Raw genomic sequence first — 18,969 nt, forward strand, 5'->3', positions numbered from 1 at the left:
CCACACTCAGGGAGGGTAACAAAAGAGAAGACCTGTAAACTTTGAACAGGGACATATCAACACTCCGCAACCTTTGTCCTGTGAACTCGGGGCCTCGATACCCTGGCTTTTAACACCCCTAACATTGAAGAGGGGGAGGAAAAAATCCTACGCGGTAAGTCGGCCTAGTTCCAGCTCCCGTCTTGGCCAAACCTCCTCCAACACACGTTTGTGTCCAAACTACATTTGCACGGAGAAACGGAAAATCATTGCTTTCTACCCCCTCAAAACAACACTGCCCAAATTTTTTCCAATTCCCCAGGGCCTCACATAAACGTATTCACCCAGTTTTACCGATTGCTTTAAGAGGATCATTAACTGCCCTATTTGTACAAAAAAAGAATACACCAAGCGACAAGAGTCCGAAGTCCAACCCTTGGCCAAAATAACGTACTGAACGTCTCCAGGGCAAAAGGAGGGAGCGGAGAAGACACTGGAGAGGCAACTTCGGGAGCCGAAGCCCCGCAAGGTTGCGGCCCCGCAGGCTCAGCCGCCGCTCGGCCCTGCGCACCCGCTTCTCCCCAGCGCCGGGCCGCGGCGAGCGCTCCCCCGCGGCCCCACCCCGCCCACCCCGGCCCCGCCCCGCCCACCCCGGCCCCGCCCCGCCCACCCCGGCCCCGCCCCGCCCACCCCGGCCCCGCCCCGCCCACCCCGGCCCCGCCCCGCCCACCCCCGCCCCGCCCCGCCCCGCCGTCGACGTCAGTTGTTATGTCTCGGCCCGGGCAGCGGCCTCAGCTGCTCCTCTGCTCCCGAGGCGGCTGCGGCGGCCTCGCGAGGTGGCGGGGGCGTCTGGGACGGCGGCCGAGGTCCGCGCCGCCCAGCTGAGCGGGGCGGGTGCTGCGTGGCCAGGAAGCCGCCCAGGGAGCCGTCTCGGGCCTATTTTTGCTTCCCTTCTCCCGGACCGTCGGCCCGCGCGCCCTATTTCTCTCTGCGGAGACCGCGCCGCCCCCTCCCGGGCCGGGCCGCGGCGCCGCCCGCCGGCCCGAGAGAACCTGGAGCCGCCGCCGCCGCCGCCGCGCCCGCCGCAGCCGCCGCCGCCGCCGCGCCCGCCGCGCCTCTCGCGGAGCCTGGGCGGCCGGCGGGGCCTGGGGCCTGGGCGCCGGGCGCGGCGCTGCGGCGGCCGCTCCTCCCCGCTCCGGGCCCGGGGCCTCGCCAGGCCGAGCGCCGCGCCCGCCTGACCGCCCGCCGCCGCCGCCGGCCCAACCGCCTCCCGGGCCGCTGCCCCTCCGGCCCCGGCCTCCCGCCCGGACCCTGCTTCCTTTGTGGACCTGAATGGTTGGCGGGGGCGGGGGGCTCCTCCCTCCCCCTTGAGATTACGGGGCTGGGAGGCCGACCCGCCGCCCGGGGAGCGTCCCTCGGCGCCCCGCTCCTTTCGGTGTTGGACTGATGGGGGTTTTTTAGGCCCCCCCCTCCCCCATCATTCTCCTCGTCTCCAGGCTGGAAGGCCCCGCGCGCGGCCCTGCGCCTGTGCCCGTCGTGTCTTCTCACCCCCGCGCGGTAGCCGAAGCCCCGGCCCCCGGCCCCCGGCCCCCGGCCCCCGGCCCCCGGGCGGCGATGGCGCGCCAGTGAGGGCGGCGGAGGGCCCCGCCGGGACAGTGCCCGCGCCCCGCGCCCCGCTCCCCGCGCCCCCGCGCCGCGCCGCGCCCTTCTGTTTTCGTCCTCGAGCTCTCTGGGAGGAGAGAAGACGGAGGCGAAGATGTGGCTGAAGCTCTTCTTCCTGCTCCTCTATTTTCTGGTCTTGTTCGTCCTGGCCAGGTTTTTTGAGGCCATTGTGTGGTACGAAACCGGCATCTTTGCCACCCAGCTGGTGGATCCGGTGGCGCTGAGCTTCAAGAAGCTGAAGACCATCCTGGAGTGCCGGGGGCTGGGGTACTCGGGGCTGCCCGAGAAGAAGGATGTCCGGGAGCTGGTGGAAAAGTCAGGCGAGTATCGGGGTGCCCGGTGGCCGGGGCGGAGTGTGCGTCCCTCTGGAGTGAGGCGTCCCCTCCCCGGAAGGGTTAACCAGGCTACTCCCAGAGCTGCCCGGGTTTTCTACCCAAAAAAAAAGAAAAAGAAAGAAGTCCCAGTTTTGAGAAGGCGGCTGGAATTATTTGTAGGGGTGTTGCCGTGTCTTTAAGGTTTGTTTGTTTTTCAAATAACCGGTCTAAGTGCAGCTTCTTAGCACGGCTTGCTTACTAAGAAACGATTTTCTTAAAATTTAGGGAATGTCCACCGGTTACGGACAGCCTGGAAAGCATCATTTGTCCGTTGAAACTTACAGGGATAGAAGAAAAGGAAAACCCCAAGACGCTGTCTGTAGATAGCAGTATTTGTCAGGATGGTATTAGCATGGTATCAGTAAGGAAAAATATCGGAATGCTTAGTATCAAAGAGGCATGTAGGGCTAAGATTTAAATTTTAAATAAGGAGTTTAGATAAAGAGGAAGTGTACACTGTACGTTATTAGCTTTTCATGCTTTATGTTTGGGGAAAATATAAAGTGGATGTGTTTTGTGAATGCCTACCTTGTTTTGTTTTGGAAGAGTTTATGTTTCAGGGTTTTTTTTTTTTTTTTTTTTTTTTTTTTAAATCTTTATGTCTTGGATGTAAACTTTTTTTTCCTTTCCTTCCTTTTAGAGGTCACACACACTGCTGCATCAAGTTAAGTGGCTAGAGAAATAGAATTGAAATAGTACTAAGACAATATTTATTTAGCATCTTTATGCGTTGTCAGTAACTGTTGGATTGGGGGTAGGATTGAATAAGAAATATGGTTAGTTTTTTTTTCACTCCTGGACAAAATATATCTTTGTTTAGGTAAATGTCCTAGAAGGGGAATGTACTGTAACTTGAGAAAGACATTCTGGGTTGCTGTAGGAAGCAGTTGAAACTGATGGTTATCTTTTTTGTTGTTTCAAGTATAAATGTCTACTGTGTCTTTTACAAGACAGTTTTTTTTTTTTCCTTATTTAGTACTCTATAGCCATGTTGTGTGATAGACAAGAATACTAACTCCAGAAGAGTTTAGCAATCACATATTTGCAGGTTAAGCATGATCAGATTTGTATCTCACAATTAGGGTAGAGGAGGGAACCTTCTGTAGATGTGATACTTTTTTTTTAGAGAAAATATAAAATCAGGGTTGTTTTGTTTTTTTTTTTTTTTTTCTTGCCTCTTGTTTACTGATTGGTTTATGGTGACTTACTTCTGCGGGGGCGGGGGGGATGGGAAATGAAGTAAAATAGATCCCTAATAAATGAATTTTCTAGGTTTAGAAGTCTCAACTGCTTTGATTTGGCCAAAGCCAAATCATTTCACATGGCAAAAAAAAATTTAGTAACACTTTTCTCTTTTGACTTTTATTTAGTGTTGCTTCCTTTGGGCCTGAAAATACTTGTCACTTTGAGTGTACAAACAATGCACATATCATTTAAAGAATACACACAGCCCACAAAAATATGACTCACTTCATACATTTTATAGCAGAGGTCTTGGTATAGCAATTTAACTTTATCATTTAAATATTTGTTGTAAATGATTTTACTGCTGTCATGCTTGTTTTCACATTTAGGACAAAAATTAAAATAATTTGATGTTAGTGTTTACTTTTTATGTGATGATACAAGCTCTCAATTTACACTAAGTTTGAGTATTTTTCTTATAAGTAATCTTTTATATCTAACTTTCAAGTCTTATAAAGCCCTATTACTATTTTAAGAAGATGGTGATGGGAAGTTCTGTAAACCCGTTTCTAAATCTTGTAAGTCAGAAGTATGTAAATTATACTGTTTAAAAATTATTTGATGCCTGGATATGTTATACACAAAACTAAATAATACTGTGATGGCTTTTTGGACTTACCAGGAAATTACTTAATTTCCTAATGAATTATGTGATGACTCCACTAGAATATAAGCTCCATGAGAAGATGGATTTTTGTCTGTTCGTTTTTGTCTGACACATAGTAGGTTCTTTTTTTTTTTTTTTTTTAAGATTTTATTTATTTATTCATGAGAGACACAGAGAGACAGAGTGAGGCAGAGAGAGAAGCAGGCTCCATGCAGGGAGCCCGATGTGGAACTCGATCCTGGGATCATGCCCTAGGCCAAAGGCAGACGCTCAACTGCTGAGCCACCCAGGTGTCCCACATAGTAGGTTCTTATGACATATCTATTGAGTGAATCTTAAATGGATGTATTCAGGTTCTACTTTTCTATAGACTGAAATGGAAGTATTGTTACATGAGTTTTAATGGTGTAAAATGAAATTAATCATTGAAGTTGGGAATGTAGAATTTTTGAAATTTTACTAGTGTTTTTTCCTTTCTTCAGGTGACTTGATGGAAGGTGAGCTCTATTCTGCACTCAAGGAAGAGGAAGCATCTGAATCCGTTTCTAGTACCAATTTCAGTGGTGAAATGCACTTCTATGAGCTTGTAGAAGACACAAAAGATGGCATCTGGCTAGTTCAGGTATCAGAAACAGTGATAGAAGTGAAATTATTTTTACCAAAATAGTATACAACAGCTGGTGGCACTCCTTTATACTTGTGTCATGTTTTTCTTAAACAAAACTCAGTCCTCATAGGGCGGCTCTGGTGTCTTGGTTTTATAGACCAAGGAAAATGAAAATTGAAGAGGGAGAGAGGAAGCTTTGGGGAAAGAGAGTTGACTGTTTTGTTTAGAATCAGCAGAAACAAATCCATTGTACTCGTTGGATCTTCATTAAAGTAAGAAACACAGATATATCCCTTATGTTGAATGATTACGTTTTAGTTTTGGTGAACTCCAGTTTTTAATTCAGTGATCCAAATGGTTTTTGTATCTAAATGAAGAACCGTGAAGTAAAAGTAAGAGAATCCTTCTATTAGGCCAATAGCCAACTTTGTGACTATAGGGGAAGAGATACTGTGGGGAATGGTGGGAAGTGCTCGTTGCTTTGCTTACAAAATTGGATGAAGTGATCATTTTAAACCCTAGCCCTTGTGATATCAAAACTGTGAAATTTAATTAGCATGTTAAAGTTGTAGAGTTATGAAGGGTCTAAAACTTAGTCTTTTATGCTTCCCAAAGTGTGGTTCATGTACCACTCATAGTAAATGAGTGGGCACATATTATCATTTATGAATTTTAATGCAAATTAGAAAAGTCAATATTCTATTGAACATGTAATTTCATAAATATTACTGAGGGCAAGCTAAAGTTATTTAAATTTTTAAAAATATAAGACCACTTAAAATATCAAGTAAACTAACAGCATGATTTTGGCTAAAATTATGATTATTGAATCAGTATCCAGTCCCAGGACCCCAGATTTCTTGTCCAGTACTGTTATCATTCCACACTGGGGTTGGCTAAGTTTGACCTGGAGTATAAAAAATCAAAATAGCTTCTTCATATTTCTTACTGAGAACAATGACATCAAAATATAGTAGAAAAATCTGAGTTCAGAGACCTTACATGCAGATCTGATCCTGTCATAGATTTGCAATATAATTGTGGATAGACAGATTTTTTGTTGTACTTGGCCACAAATAAAATATATACATCTAAAGAGGTTGGAATAATACTGTTGTGCATGGGGCTAAAGAGTTGAGTTTTAGGAATTCTTCAGGTGATTACATTAGCTATTCATGACTTCGTTTACATGCAGTCTTCCTATTGTGTTTGACCTTTTACCTGCCAAATAATCTAATTCTATAGTTTTTAAATTCAGCAAAAGGAGAATCTGGGAGGTTATGTGTTATGTTATGTTAGTCTATATGTTACCATCAAATTCTAGTTTATTTCTCTGTGAATTAATTGATATTGAGAAATAAACTAGTATCTCTAAAACTTTAATTTATAAGTAAATAGTTATTCCATTTCTTTTCCCAGATACTTATATCTTATGGTCTGATCAAGAAAGACTGATTGGTTTTGATAATTTTAGTTTTATTTACTGAGGTTGAGTTGAATAGCCTGTCCTATGTACCTGTGTTCTCTAAATATTTGTCCATACATTGAATGATCCCATAGAGATGAATAATAGATACTGAATACCTTCCAAATTTGGAAAAGCCATGTCAAAAGTCAAGAAATTTTTTTGGTATATAGGATTCTACCTATAAACAATGAATACATTCTGGTTCACTACTTAATGTATATTCTTGCTTGTAAATGATCTACTCCTCTTTAATGTTCTATTAAAGATAGAAGTGCCTGGGTGGCTCGGTTGGTTAAGTGTCTGCCTTTGGCTCAAGTCACGATCTCAGGGTTCTGGGATGGAGCCGTACATCCAGCTCCCTGCTCAGTGGGGAGAGTCTCCTTCTCCCTCTCCATCTCCCCCTCCTCCTACTCATGCACGTGTCCTGTCTCTCAATCAAATAAATAAAATCTTAAAAAAAAAAAAAAAAAAGATAAGCATGGGGGTCCTGGGTGACTCAGTCGGTTAAGCCTCCAACTCTTGGTTTCAGTTTAGCTCATGATCTCGCAGTTGTGGGATCAAGTCCTGTATCCCCACTGAGTGTAGAGCCTGCTTCGGATTCTCTCTCCCTCTCCTCCTCTGCCCCTTCCTCAACTCATGGACATGCACTCTCTCTCAAATAAATAAAATCTTAAAAAAAAAAAATAAAGATAAACATGGATTAAACTCTGTTAATAATGTGACAAAATTCAAATAGTTTATTTAGCAGTTAGTTGTATGCCAGGTTCTGGAAATATACCAGGAACATACACAAGGCTAAGTCCTTGCTCTCACTTTCCAGTTGGGAGAGGTAGGCAATAAATAAGTAAATATTTAATATAGCATCAAATTAGTGGAAAATGCTAAGAAGAAAAGTAAGGTAAGGAGACAGAGTGGCAAAAAAATTCTCTGATAAGGTGACGCTTGAATGAAATGAAGAACAGATAAAGAATGATAGTGAATGTAAACATTATAAATTTTAATCATTAAATTATTTTCCTCTGAAAATTTGTTAAGCCTCACAAGATATTAGTAGTTAAAAAATGACTCCTAAGAAAAATAGAATATATTTATATAGTTTTCCATGTGTTTTGGTAATAGGACATACACTTAATTTTCCAGTGACTTTCAGGACTTGCACTGATCACCAGTGTCTGGCTTGTGTCCCTTGGGGCCAGTGGCTTACATATGTCAGATGGCTGGCTTAGGTTAGAACAGTCTCTTGCCAGGACAACCGAGAAGATTGAGATTGAAACTATGTCTTCAGGCATTCTGAAGTCACCAGCTAACCTAATCAGCACAGACATTGGTTTAAGCTCTTAAAAGAAACCTATTGTTTTTTTGTTTTTAAATTGAAAATGTCTGAAATGTCTGTTAGAAAATAAGTATTCTCTCAGTTGCTCATCACTGTTTCAGTTCAGGTCATGTTTATCTAATCTCTTGTGAAAGGAAACTTTAAAAATCCTGTTTTTAGTAATTTGAATTATTCTTTTCTATTTATTTTAGAAGAAGCTAATTTTAGTTTGCTCTTTTTTTTTTTTTTAATTTTTGAGTGCGCATAGATCCCAGCCAGTTCAATCCTCTTCAGATTGCCTTTATTTTAGGTTTCCTGTGTAAGAAATATTTAGCATATCAGAGGTCTTTTTCTCGCATTTTTCTGGGAGAAATTATGAATTATGGTTTTCTTTTGTATTTATTGAGAAAAAATGTAGTTAGATGGCATTCGACTGATAATTAGCACTTTAGACTTCTTAAGTGATGTCATTGAAAGGATGTCTAGATTTACTTATTTAGGGAAAGTGTGACTTTAATAACTGGGTATATGACTTAGCTATTCCATCACATGGTTAGCTCATTATTTTTCTGGAATGGATTGGTAATCTAGGTTGATTTATCTTTTTTGGTGACATTACATGTGGAATGATGACACTACACGAGAAAAGTGAATTTGTATAATTTATTTAGTTCATCCTATATTTCTTATGATTTCTATCTTCTGGGCAACTCACACTTTTACTTTCTGAATGATGCATGTTAATGGTCTTTATATCTTTCTCTCCTCAAATGTTTTAAGATATATTGATGCTCATGAATTAACCTTACATTGAACCAGAGTATTAGGATGCTCCATTGCATGTCAAGCTTTTCCATGTCTATCTGTATTCTCTATAATATGAGGTAAAAAGAACTAATTTTAGTTTTCCAGGCAGCAACACATATGGGACATCTTTATCATCAATATACTATGTAACTCATGGAACAACTGAGTCCTCTTTCTTTTCCTAATAGTTCTAACAAATTTAAGTTTTCCTGCTTTGTTCTTAACCTCAGTTCATATCTTTCATTAGTTATCTTTCAGTGTTGTGGATTCTTTGATCTTACCACCACCCAGTCTTCTGAGTAGCATAAATTGAAGACAGTTACTTTTTTTTTTTTTCTTCAGAAAACTCTTAGAGAGGTAGATGGAACAGTGGCTAGGCTTCTGAAGTGGAAAGCTACCATGCTCCGTGGGTTTTATGGGTTTATCTTAGCATTTCTATTTCCCTTTTTTGACCGTGTTCAAAGAAGGACTGTGATATTTGTTCCCAACTGGCTTTATCCCCATCATAAGGAATTTAACATCACTGGAATTGAGATAGCAGTGAAAAAGCATCATGTGATCTAAAGTAAAGCTTTGGGTCAATATTTACTGAAATATTGTTGTTATATTTCCTGTTTGGCTAAAAAAATGTTAATAGCTGTCTTAAAACTTATTTACCTTTGTTCTAGACAATACTTTTGTTCAGGGAGATTTTAACCTGTTCATTCCTTTCTTGACACTATTATAAAAGTGAAGTACATGGCAAGCTACTTTATTGTTTATTTTGTACTGATGAAAAACTTTTATTTCTGCTTACTCATAAAGAAAGCTAGTAGGGATACCAAAGAAATAATTAAATACCACTGAATTTTGTTTCTGTCAATCACTTGTCCTCACTTTTAATGATTTTATATAATTTGCATATATTTATTTAAGTTGGTCTATGATTTTGAAAGTAGAAACTCCCCATAAATAATGAAATATTGAGATGCAGAAAATATCATAACCCAGCATTACTGTTCTATGGAGTTTTGTTATTTAATTTAGCCTAAACTTATATGGCAGATGTTCTGGTTAGTAATAAAATTCACCTCTAAAAATTAGGCAAAAATACACGTTTTTTTCTTATACCAGTGTACACTTAAAATACCCATGCAAGGGAATAAACAATAACCTGAGGTCCAGTTTTTCTTTTTTTGTTTGTTTGTTTTTTTGTTTTTCAGTTTTTCTTTGTAAGATTAACTAGACTACACAAGGTTGACTTCAGAAAATATGGGATTTAATATCACACACTGTCCAACACAGTTGTGTATATGGTGTGGTGGAGGCAGCTCATACTGTTTCATGAAGGGTGATTGTTAACATCCCTTCCCAACTCCCATGTTTAGAGATAACATGTTGGTAACTTGAAATCAGCCATATGGGAGTATTTATACCTAGGAAATCAGCAAGTAATAGAAATCAGAATTTCCTTTTTATTTTGGAGAGCTAGTTGTTAAACATCTACCAGCAAACCACTGGTTTTATACATTCATCTAACCATCTAACAAATATTTATTGAAATCTAATGTGTGCCAGCTGAACCTTGTGATTAGAATTGAGGGCACAAAGATAAATAACCTATAGCCTGTGCCATAAGACAGCTTAGTTTGGTTTACTAAAATGTGTAGACCAGTAAAAATCTTAGTTTATAAGTATCTTTCAGTTGAGTTACATGGTCCATGATGGTGCTAGCATCTTGAGAAATCCTAAAGAACTCTATTAGTGAAATGGAATGTAGGAAAATTGTGGTAGTTTTTTCCTGGAGAAAAGTATATTTTTAAATTCATTGAATTGAAAGTCCTTATGTCTGACTGGGATCAAGAACATTGATATGCAATTGCATAGCAAGGTAGTATTTATGCTAATGTTTGTCCAGAAAATATTCCAGATGACAGGTTGCTAGGGAAGGGACTTATAACAGATACCAAAAAGTTGGTGGCTTTCGAGAACATGTTTAGTCAGAAGTAAAAGAATGAAGTTACTAAGATGTAAAAAGCTGAAATAATTTAGTTCTACATAAATATTTAATGAGCACCCAAATGAGTTAGGCACTATACTAGCTGTAGGAAATGCAATGGTGAACAAGTATAGGAATGCCAGTTAGAGAGGCAGATAACCTGGGAAGGAGGAGGGAAAGATTCCTTCACTTCCAGCCTATGCTGCCAACTCTGTTCCAGACTTGGAATTCAGGCTGTACTTTGATCTAGTTTTTTTCTAGTCTCTGAAAATACTCCCCACAGAGAACACAACATCCTTCTTGAACTGCTGAGGAATATGTCTCTGCTTTTAATAAGATGAGCAGTGTGAGTGCCACTCAGAATCATCGTGCATACTTTTGGATATGAGCTGTAAGTTGGGAATTCTTAATGGTGTGACCCAGTAGTAATAGGTTAGAGTATTTGATTGTACCATGTGACTCAGCCAGATGAGTTATTTTGTGAAAATATTAAAATGTGTAGTGGTGGTTTAATTCAGCCTCTACAAAATTTATGTTAAACCTTTAGTTGAATGATCTAACTATATAGGGCATTGAACAGAGCTGTTTCTAATTATATAAATGTAACTTTCAAGTCAAATAAAATGCTTTCATGCAATTAATGCCTAGGGGAGTTTTTGTTTTTGCATGGCTCTCTGTGTTAGGGATCATTAAACTCTTCAAAAGCAGGTGAGGGAACAGCTTGCTGAATAAAAAAGGCCCTAGGGTTAAACATTGTCATGTACCTACTCAGATGTTCCCATTCTGATCACAGACTTGTATTGTCTGTGCTGTAACCAGCAGTGTCTACCGACAACCCCTCTCATTCCTACTTCCTTTCCTAGCATTGGAGCTTTTGTAAGTCTGAAAAATACCTGTACAATGGTCAGGATCTTCCCTGAAAGATGCTCCTAGACTTAGGGCCATACTTACTCCATTGAATAAAGCAGCATCTTAACCCCTTGATGCAATGTTGTTATAAACACTGACCTGAAATGTTTGGGTTATTTGCAGCCTTGATCAGGAAATGGAAGTGAAAAGGAAGTTCTTTAAGAGTTCTTTAGAAGAAGTAGGGAGTATGGTGGTATGATTGGACAGAAACTTCTTAATCTTTCTCAGTAACCTGAAAAATAAGTTCAAGATTTCCTTGATTACTTGATGGAAAGAAATACAATACTGACTCTTGAGTAGTAGGGAAAAAAAAAAGAAAAGAAATATCTGCCCTGCTTTTTCTTCCTGACTATTCAGTTAAAATATATCTAGCCCTTTTGGACTGTGGAAAAATGAGTTAGGGACTTAATGGGTAATGTAACTGGCATGAACCTCCTCAGAAAGAGCTTTCATGTCCTCAGATTATCCTCTTTTTACCTCAGTCATCTAAGCATTTAAATAATAACTCGTAAAAAAAATTAATAATAACTTGTGTCTCCCTCAATAAGGCCATCTATTTTCACTAAGAAGCACATCAAAACCATTTGTTTAATGCCCTAAATTGTGTATGTGTTTGTGTATTTACGAAGCATCAGAGTCATTACAAAATGTTACATATAGCATATATGTCTGTAGATGTGGGGATGATATGGTAATAGCAATGGTATACAGCAGAGATTAGTGGACAGTGATCTGTGTGCCTATAAAGTGAAGTTTAAGTTACTTGTCACCACTATGTGCTCTCTTTCTGCTGCCCTTGAAATTTGTTAGGCTTCCCAGCAGAGAGTCCACAGTGAGGTAGCTATACCATTCCTGTGTTTCCCAGGGAGTATATCTTGGCACTCATTTCACACACACACCTGGGATTTCACTTCCTGGAGGCTTTGTGAACATGAAAATGTCCCTTCCTCCCAGAACGGACCCCAGAGTATTGTGTTGTAATTTTGAATTAGATAACATCAGTTACATAGCATTTGTTAAAATAAACTTGGCCTATATACCCTGGGTTTAAAATAAATCAAACAGATGGTTTCATGAAGACTTCAGACATTTTGGCTTTCCTTTACATTCCCATTTAGTTGTTTTTGTGTTTTTGTTTTTAACATTTAATTTTGTTTTTTACTCCTATGTCTGTCAAAGTCCTGCCTCATTCAAAGCAGGAAGATTAGGGAATAAAAGGAAAAGGTGTTAACAATTAGAAAGGCTAAGAAAGCATTATACATTTTGAAGGTTAACTTACAGTTTTTTTTTCTTTTTAAAAAAATCTTTTACTTTTCTCAATCTTAATTGTGTTTAAAAGCTATTTGCAAATTTGAAGAAGTTCAAGAGCATAGAATTCATTATGGTAATTCTTTTTATATGTTAGAACCTTTTCATGGTTGTTAAGAAAAAGCCATAGAAGTAGTATTGGTTTAGTCAAAGCATAGTTTAATAGAAAACATATGTTTGACTCTTGGCTCCATAATTATACTTCAAAAAAGTGAAATTTGTACTCATTGAACCCACATGTGATAATTTCTAGTAAGCTATATTTGGATTATTGTTTTAAATTTTTAGAGCAGAGAAATGCCTCCAAAGGCCATTTTCTTCCTGTGTAACTTATTTCTAGAGAATAGGCTACAGGTTGGAGAATGTGGCTAGCTTCTTAATATTGTTTTGATTCCCTCTACTGCCACAGAGTGTGGAAGGTTAATGCACTGTATTCAGTGTTTTAAGCCTTTTCAGTTGGACATTTTTTCCTTCTACGAGAATTGCAATGATGATATAACCAGGAACAGAATCTTTTTGCAAAAGGTAAAGATATATTATAGATAATAAATGGTTGGTTTGACTTCATTTTAGGTAATTAAAGTTTCTGTTTTTCTTTCTGGACAAATAGGTCATAGCAAATGACAGAAGTCCCTTGGTTGGTAAAATCCACTGGGAGAAAATGGTGAAAAAGGTGTCAAGATTTGGAATACGTACAGGCACTTTTAATTGTTCCAGTGACCCCAGGTGAGTTGATTAGGCAATTCTTAGAATCTGAGATCTGACCAGAATTGTCTTAATTAATGAAGACAATGATATAAGAAGCCTATTCGAACTGAAAGCTAATTATAATGTTTAGCACACTGTTACCCAGGTGCTTGATCAATAGTTTTTGATAAACTGGCAGTTTTTTACTTTCTTTCTGAAATGTCTTTCTTTATGTCATTCTTCTGTATTCTTTCTAGTGGGGGTGACTCTTAAGAGTATGCCTTCAGTCAGTTTGGTTTCAATTTCCTCCCAAAAGACTTCGGCACATTTATAGCTTGTGCTGATTGAAATCTTTTGTCATAATTCTGACCTCCACTTTGCAAGCAGACACTTATTTCTATCTGCCCTATAATTACCCCTAGAAATGTCCTTTTCCCTAAACCCAGTGTTTGTATTGCTTTCTTTACTGGAGTTCCTTCTCTAGGATGGCCTCAGGGCAGCCTCCTCAGATGTGTTGGTCTCATTGTACAGCAGTACTTTCCTGACTTTGTTAGCTCCTCTAAGAATGTTCAAGACCACCACCTCTGGGCGCCACCTGACTCTGCTGGGCAGCAGTTATAATATTTCCCTGCAAGTATACTCAGCTTGCCTGGCTGTAATTTCTTTCATTCCCTCAAGAAAGCAATATAGCTTACAAGGCTAAAAAGCCCTCTGTTAGGTCTATATTTTTTTTTCTTTTCTTTGAGAAAGTAGAAAACAAGGTGGGGTATGTCTTTGGAGGGTTGGAGAGATGGGGGATAGTAAAGAGCAGCTCCACATTGGAATTGCAGGAGCTGAGTGGCAAATGGGTCGGGAGGGCCTTTGGTGAGAGTAAATGGGTAGAGGGCCAGTGGAATAAGCAGAGAAGGGAAAAGTGAAGGGGAGATTGGAGAGCAGGCCTGAAAGGCCAAGGAGACCAATGATCTCTGAAGAAACCACATTATATAAACAGAAATACTAAGGTTTCTTTTTAAGTACCACATGTCACATAAACTTGAGTAACAAACTCACTAACCATATTTTCTATCATTTTTAGTCTTCAAATTCTCTAAGAATCTTGGAAGGTTTAGTTTAAGAACTAGAGTTATTTTCATGGTATTCAGTCTAGAAAGTTAAAGCTATCACTTAGCCCTGAAAAGAAAGCACATACATGAAGAAATGTATGCACTAAGTCCTTCTTTGCCTGTTTTACACAGTAGGTCTTCTGTCAGAAAGATTGGCATTCAATTTATGTCATAACTCAGAAGCCAGTATTCTCTGATGTAGTTATAGGAAGATAAAAAGAATGACCGAGAGTAGAAATATGTCATCACAAGTATCATGTGAAATTTAAAAATTAAAGCTACTTAAAGATATTTAAGATGTAAATAAAGCAATTTATTTAACTTGTTGCTTTGGGGAGCAGAGGGTAAAAATTCAATGAATTACTACTTTGCATTATATGAACACAGTGTTAAAGGATAAAAGATATTTTCCTTATAGGAATTCATAATTCTCAAACCACTTAGGGCAATATTGATATTAATGGAATCTATCCTGTTAAGTGAATCAACTCAACAAGAAGCTGAATTGTGGTCTGTGATTCTGAGTCACCCAGACAGTATCTCAGAGTCATTACTAACCTTGTCTTTATGACATAACATGCTATCTTCATATATCTGAAGTTATATCACAAAATTTCTGAGATACAACTTATTTTATTATCGTTATAAAATCATATGACATACGTTGAGACTTTCAGTCTGATCATATAAATGTGTAGTGTGCTTATTTAAATAAAATATAATTCATGCTGGGGCACCTGGCTGGCTCAGTCAGAGGTGCATGCGACTCTTGATCCCTGGGGTTGTGAGTTCAAGCCCCACATTGTGTGTAGAGATTATTTAAAATAAAAAATAAATAAATATATAGACACACACACAGAGATGTAATCTGTGTTTATTAAGTAAAGGATAACACTTAGGACATATATATAAATATTTTTAATAGGAAAATAAGTTGAACATTTATTACCATACATTTATAAATCTATAATGAACAAAATGTACCTTCATATGGTAGATTTTCTTTTTTTCATCTTTATTGAGATAAATTTACACACCAGAAAACTCTGCATGGTAAGTTTTTGGGAAAAAAAATACTTTTTATTTAAAAAAGGAAAATGCACTTAAAATTTCTCCACTGTCATACGACAGTCTTTATTTTTCAGTATTTCCTTTCATTTCTTATCTAGTTTTTAGGGGGAGAGTGATGTCGCAAATAGTATAGCAAGAATTTGTCCATTTCCAAAAGGATTGGAGTGATGACCACACTGGATAAATATAAGCAGATGATTTAATTTTAGTTAAATTCTTCTATACTTACTCATCCTCTAACTGAATCTCTTCTTTAATTTTTTTTTTTTAAGATTTTATTTATTTATTCATGAGAGACACACAGAGAGAGAGAGAGAGGCAGAGACACAGGCAGAGGTAGAAGCAGGCTCCATGCAGGGAGCCTGATGTGAGACTTGATCCCCTGTCTCCAGGATCACACCCTGGGCTGAAGGCAGGGCTAAACTGCTGAGCCACTGGGGCTGCCCATGAATCTCTTCTTAATGAATCTCTTCTTAATCTGAAAACTTACTTTGTTTCATCTGTATTAAATACTCCTCTTCATGATCTTCATTAAAGAGATGAGAGAATATAAAAAGCATGGGACTTGATCTTTCTTAGGTGAACTTTTGTTTATTACTTTGTAACAGAACCTGTGATGCTTGAGTTAATAAATGGGTGCAGCATGGCTCTTACACTCAAGGAACTTGAGTTCAAGTCAGGGACTTGCATGTGGGATAATCTGTTCTCTCTTCTTTGGCCATCTGAATCTAACCACCTTCAAGACCTCATTCATTTCCTAAACCTTTCATGAAATCTTCACTAGCTCAAACTCTGTGATATTCCCTATTTTTGAACTTCTTTTACATTAGTAATTGAATATATATGATTTTATACTTCTGGGTTTTTTTTTTCTTAATAGGATTTTAAATTCCTTTCGAGCAGGAATTATTTTCCTATTTTCTTTTGGATCTTATAAGCACATAATGAAGTAGTAGCTACATAATAGATGCTAAAGTATTTGTTGATTTCCTTGACTAAACTCTTCTATAAAAAACAAACCAGAAACAGGAAACAAAGCTACAAAAAGAGAGCTTGCTTTCGTTCTTGTACAACTGCCAGGTATTGATACCACTTTTGATTATTTGGAGGTTATTTGGTTTTGGGCAGAGTATCTTTCAGTGCCAAAAAAATTTGTTAGGGGGAAACAAATTGTGCAACAGTGAAGATGAGCAAACTAGCTCATCTGCCAGCCTGGCTTTTACTTATGGTTTACTCTCTTACAGATACTGCAGAAGAAGAGGCTGGATACGATCCACACTCATTATGTCTGTCCCACAAACTAGCACTTCTAAAGGGAAAGTCATGCTTAAAGAATATAGTGGACACAAAATTGAAGTAGAGCACATTTTTAAGTGGATAACTGCTCATGCGGCTTCTCGGATCAAAACCATTTATGATGCTGAACATTTGAAAGAAGAATGGAATAAAAGTGATCAATATTGGGTAAAAATATACCTATTTGCAAACCTTGACCAACCCCCAGCTTTCTTCTCTGCACTAAGTATAAAGTTTACTGGAAGAGTTGAGTTTATTTTTGTTAATGTGGAAAATTGGGACAACAAGAGTTATATGACAGATATTGGTGTATATAACATGCCATCATATATTCTTAGAACTCCTGAAGGAATTTACAGATATGGAAACCACACAGGTGAATTTATATCCCTTCAGGCCATGGATTCATTTTTGCGCTCATTGCAACCTGAAGTAAATGATCTGTTTGTTTTGAGCTTGGTTCTAGTTAATCTTATGGCTTGGATGGACTTATTTATCACACAAGGAGCAACCATAAAGCGATTTGTGGTTCTCATAAGCACTTTAGGGACATATAATTCTCTATTAATTATTTCCTGGCTACCTGTGTTGGGCTTTTTACAGCTCCCTTACTTAGATAGTTTTTATGAATATAGCTTAAAATTGTTGAGATATTCCAATACAACCACACTGGCTTCATGGGTAAGGGCAGACTGGATGTTTTATTCTTCACACCCAGCCCTGTTTCTCAGTACGTATCTTGGACACGGTTTACTAATTGATTACTTTGAGAAGAAGAGGCGGCGCAACAACAACAATGATGAAGTCAATGCCAATAACTTAGAATGGTTATCAAGTCTGTGGGACTGGTACACCAGCTACCTCTTCCACCCGATTGCTTCTTTTCAGAACTTTCCTGTAGAATCTGATTGGGACGAAGACCCTGACTTATTCTTGGAGCGATTAGCTTTCCCTGACCTTTGGCTTCATCCTCTGATACCAACTGATTACATAAAAAATTTGCCAATGTGGCGATTTAAATGTCTTGGAGTCCAGTCTGAAGAGGAAATGTTGGAAGGTTCTCAAGATATTGAAAATGACTCAGACAGCGAGAGCACAGACATTTTTAGCAGTGAGAAGGAAGTATTTGAAGATAAACAAAGTGTAGTTCACAATTCTCCAGGAAGAGCAAGTCACTGTGATGCTGAGGCTTGTTCATGTGCCAATAAATATTGTCAGACCAGCCCATATGAAAGAAAGGGAAGGTCATATGGATCATATAATGCTAATGAAGATATGGAACCTGATTGGTTAACTTGGCCTGCTGATATGCTGCACTGTACTGAATGTGTTGTTTGCCTAGAGAATTTTGAAAATGGATGTTTGCTAATGGGGTTGCCTTGCGGTCATGTGTTCCATCAGAATTGCATTGTGATGTGGTTGGCTGGGGGCCGACACTGTTGCCCTGTTTGCCGGTGGCCTTCCTATAAAAAAAAGCAGCCATATGCACAACACCAGCCCTTGTCAAATGATGTCCCATCTTAACCATGTGCAATTTGTCCTTTATAAGCTTTGAGTATCTTACAGCTTGCCTTTTTAATGTTAGTCACAATGTTTTTGTGGTTTGAAGTTTAGTTTAATGTTAGTGCAGTGACAGGAAATACACATTATGCTAATGTTGATGACAATTACTTGGTTGCCTTGTGTGTCAATTGAATGCATACTTAATTGTAAAAATTTTTATTTACAACATTGGAAATTCAGAAGTTAATGTTTTTTGTAAGCACAAAAGAAGTATGATAGAAATTTATCCTAGCAAGACTTTACAAGGTAGGATCAAATTCTAATGGAATTGAGGCAGTTTCTTATCCTAAATGTTTCCTCCCTTTTTACAATCTGTGTCCAGCACCTCTTGGTTAAATAATGTATGCTCTGAGACATGAAATTAAAACAGACCTATTAAATAAATTATTTTAAAACCAGAAGATTACAGCTTTCCCAATATTAAATTGTTTTTGATGAGGTGGCTGAATGCTATAGGTGTTTTGCTGGCTTGTTAATTTCACAGGTAAGTCAAATGTGTTCCTTGGCTAATGAGTGAAAACAAAAAGATAAATTATGTTGCTGATACTAGCCAGAGGTGATATTAATCAGCCTTGTAGTTTGGTCAGCTTTGATGGGAAGGAATTTCATGGTGGGCTTTTTTTTTTTTTTTTCTTTAAGTATTAAGTCGTTTATGAGTAGTATATTCATCTAAGTAAAATCAATCAGCATATTAGCCACACATTGATTACTTTTTTTTTTTCCTGGCTTTTATTTTGAACAATTACAAAACTACAGAAAAAATGAAAACAATACAATGAACATCTATTTCCTAATTCACCAGATGTTTGTATTTTGTTACCTTTCCTTTATCTTCTCTATATGTATATTTATCTTTTTTCTTTCTTTTCTCTGGTTGTTTTTTGTTTATTCCTGATCCCTTTGGAAATAAATTTTAGTCATCTCCATGCTGCTGAATATATCACCATGTATCTTCTAAGAACAAGAACTTCTTTTTACATAACCACAATACCA

At 38.7% G+C, this 18,969-nt stretch overlaps 1 protein-coding gene across 1 annotated transcript; it reads left to right on the top strand.

Annotated features, from left to right (window-relative positions):
- Window positions 1-1,627: 1,627 nt before the first annotated feature.
- RNF103 (ring finger protein 103) lies at window positions 1,628-18,377 on the top strand. Its single transcript, XM_038561527.1, has 4 exons — window positions 1,628-1,961; window positions 4,350-4,489; window positions 12,867-12,982; window positions 16,362-18,377. Exons 1-4 carry the CDS (start codon window positions 1,736-1,738, stop codon window positions 17,935-17,937), a joined length of 2,058 nt encoding a protein of 685 aa, XP_038417455.1. The 5' UTR covers window positions 1,628-1,735; the 3' UTR covers window positions 17,938-18,377.
- The last annotated feature ends 592 nt before the right edge of the window (window positions 18,378-18,969 follow it).

Source organism: Canis lupus, chromosome 17 (genome assembly GCF_011100685.1).
Source record: "Canis lupus familiaris isolate Mischka breed German Shepherd chromosome 17, alternate assembly UU_Cfam_GSD_1.0, whole genome shotgun sequence".
NCBI lineage: Eukaryota > Metazoa > Chordata > Mammalia > Carnivora > Canidae > Canis > Canis lupus.

Coding starts and splice junctions, on each gene's coding strand:
- RNF103 (XM_038561527.1), top strand. CDS start 1,736: ATGTGGCTGAAGCTCTTCTTCCTGCTCCTCTATTTTCTGGTCTTGTTC. Junction 1,962..4,349: donor GGAGCTGGTGGAAAAGTCAG/GCGAGTATCGGG, acceptor TCCTTTCTTCAG/GTGACTTGATGGAAGGTGAG. Junction 4,490..12,866: donor ATGGCATCTGGCTAGTTCAG/GTATCAGAAACA, acceptor CTGGACAAATAG/GTCATAGCAAATGACAGAAG.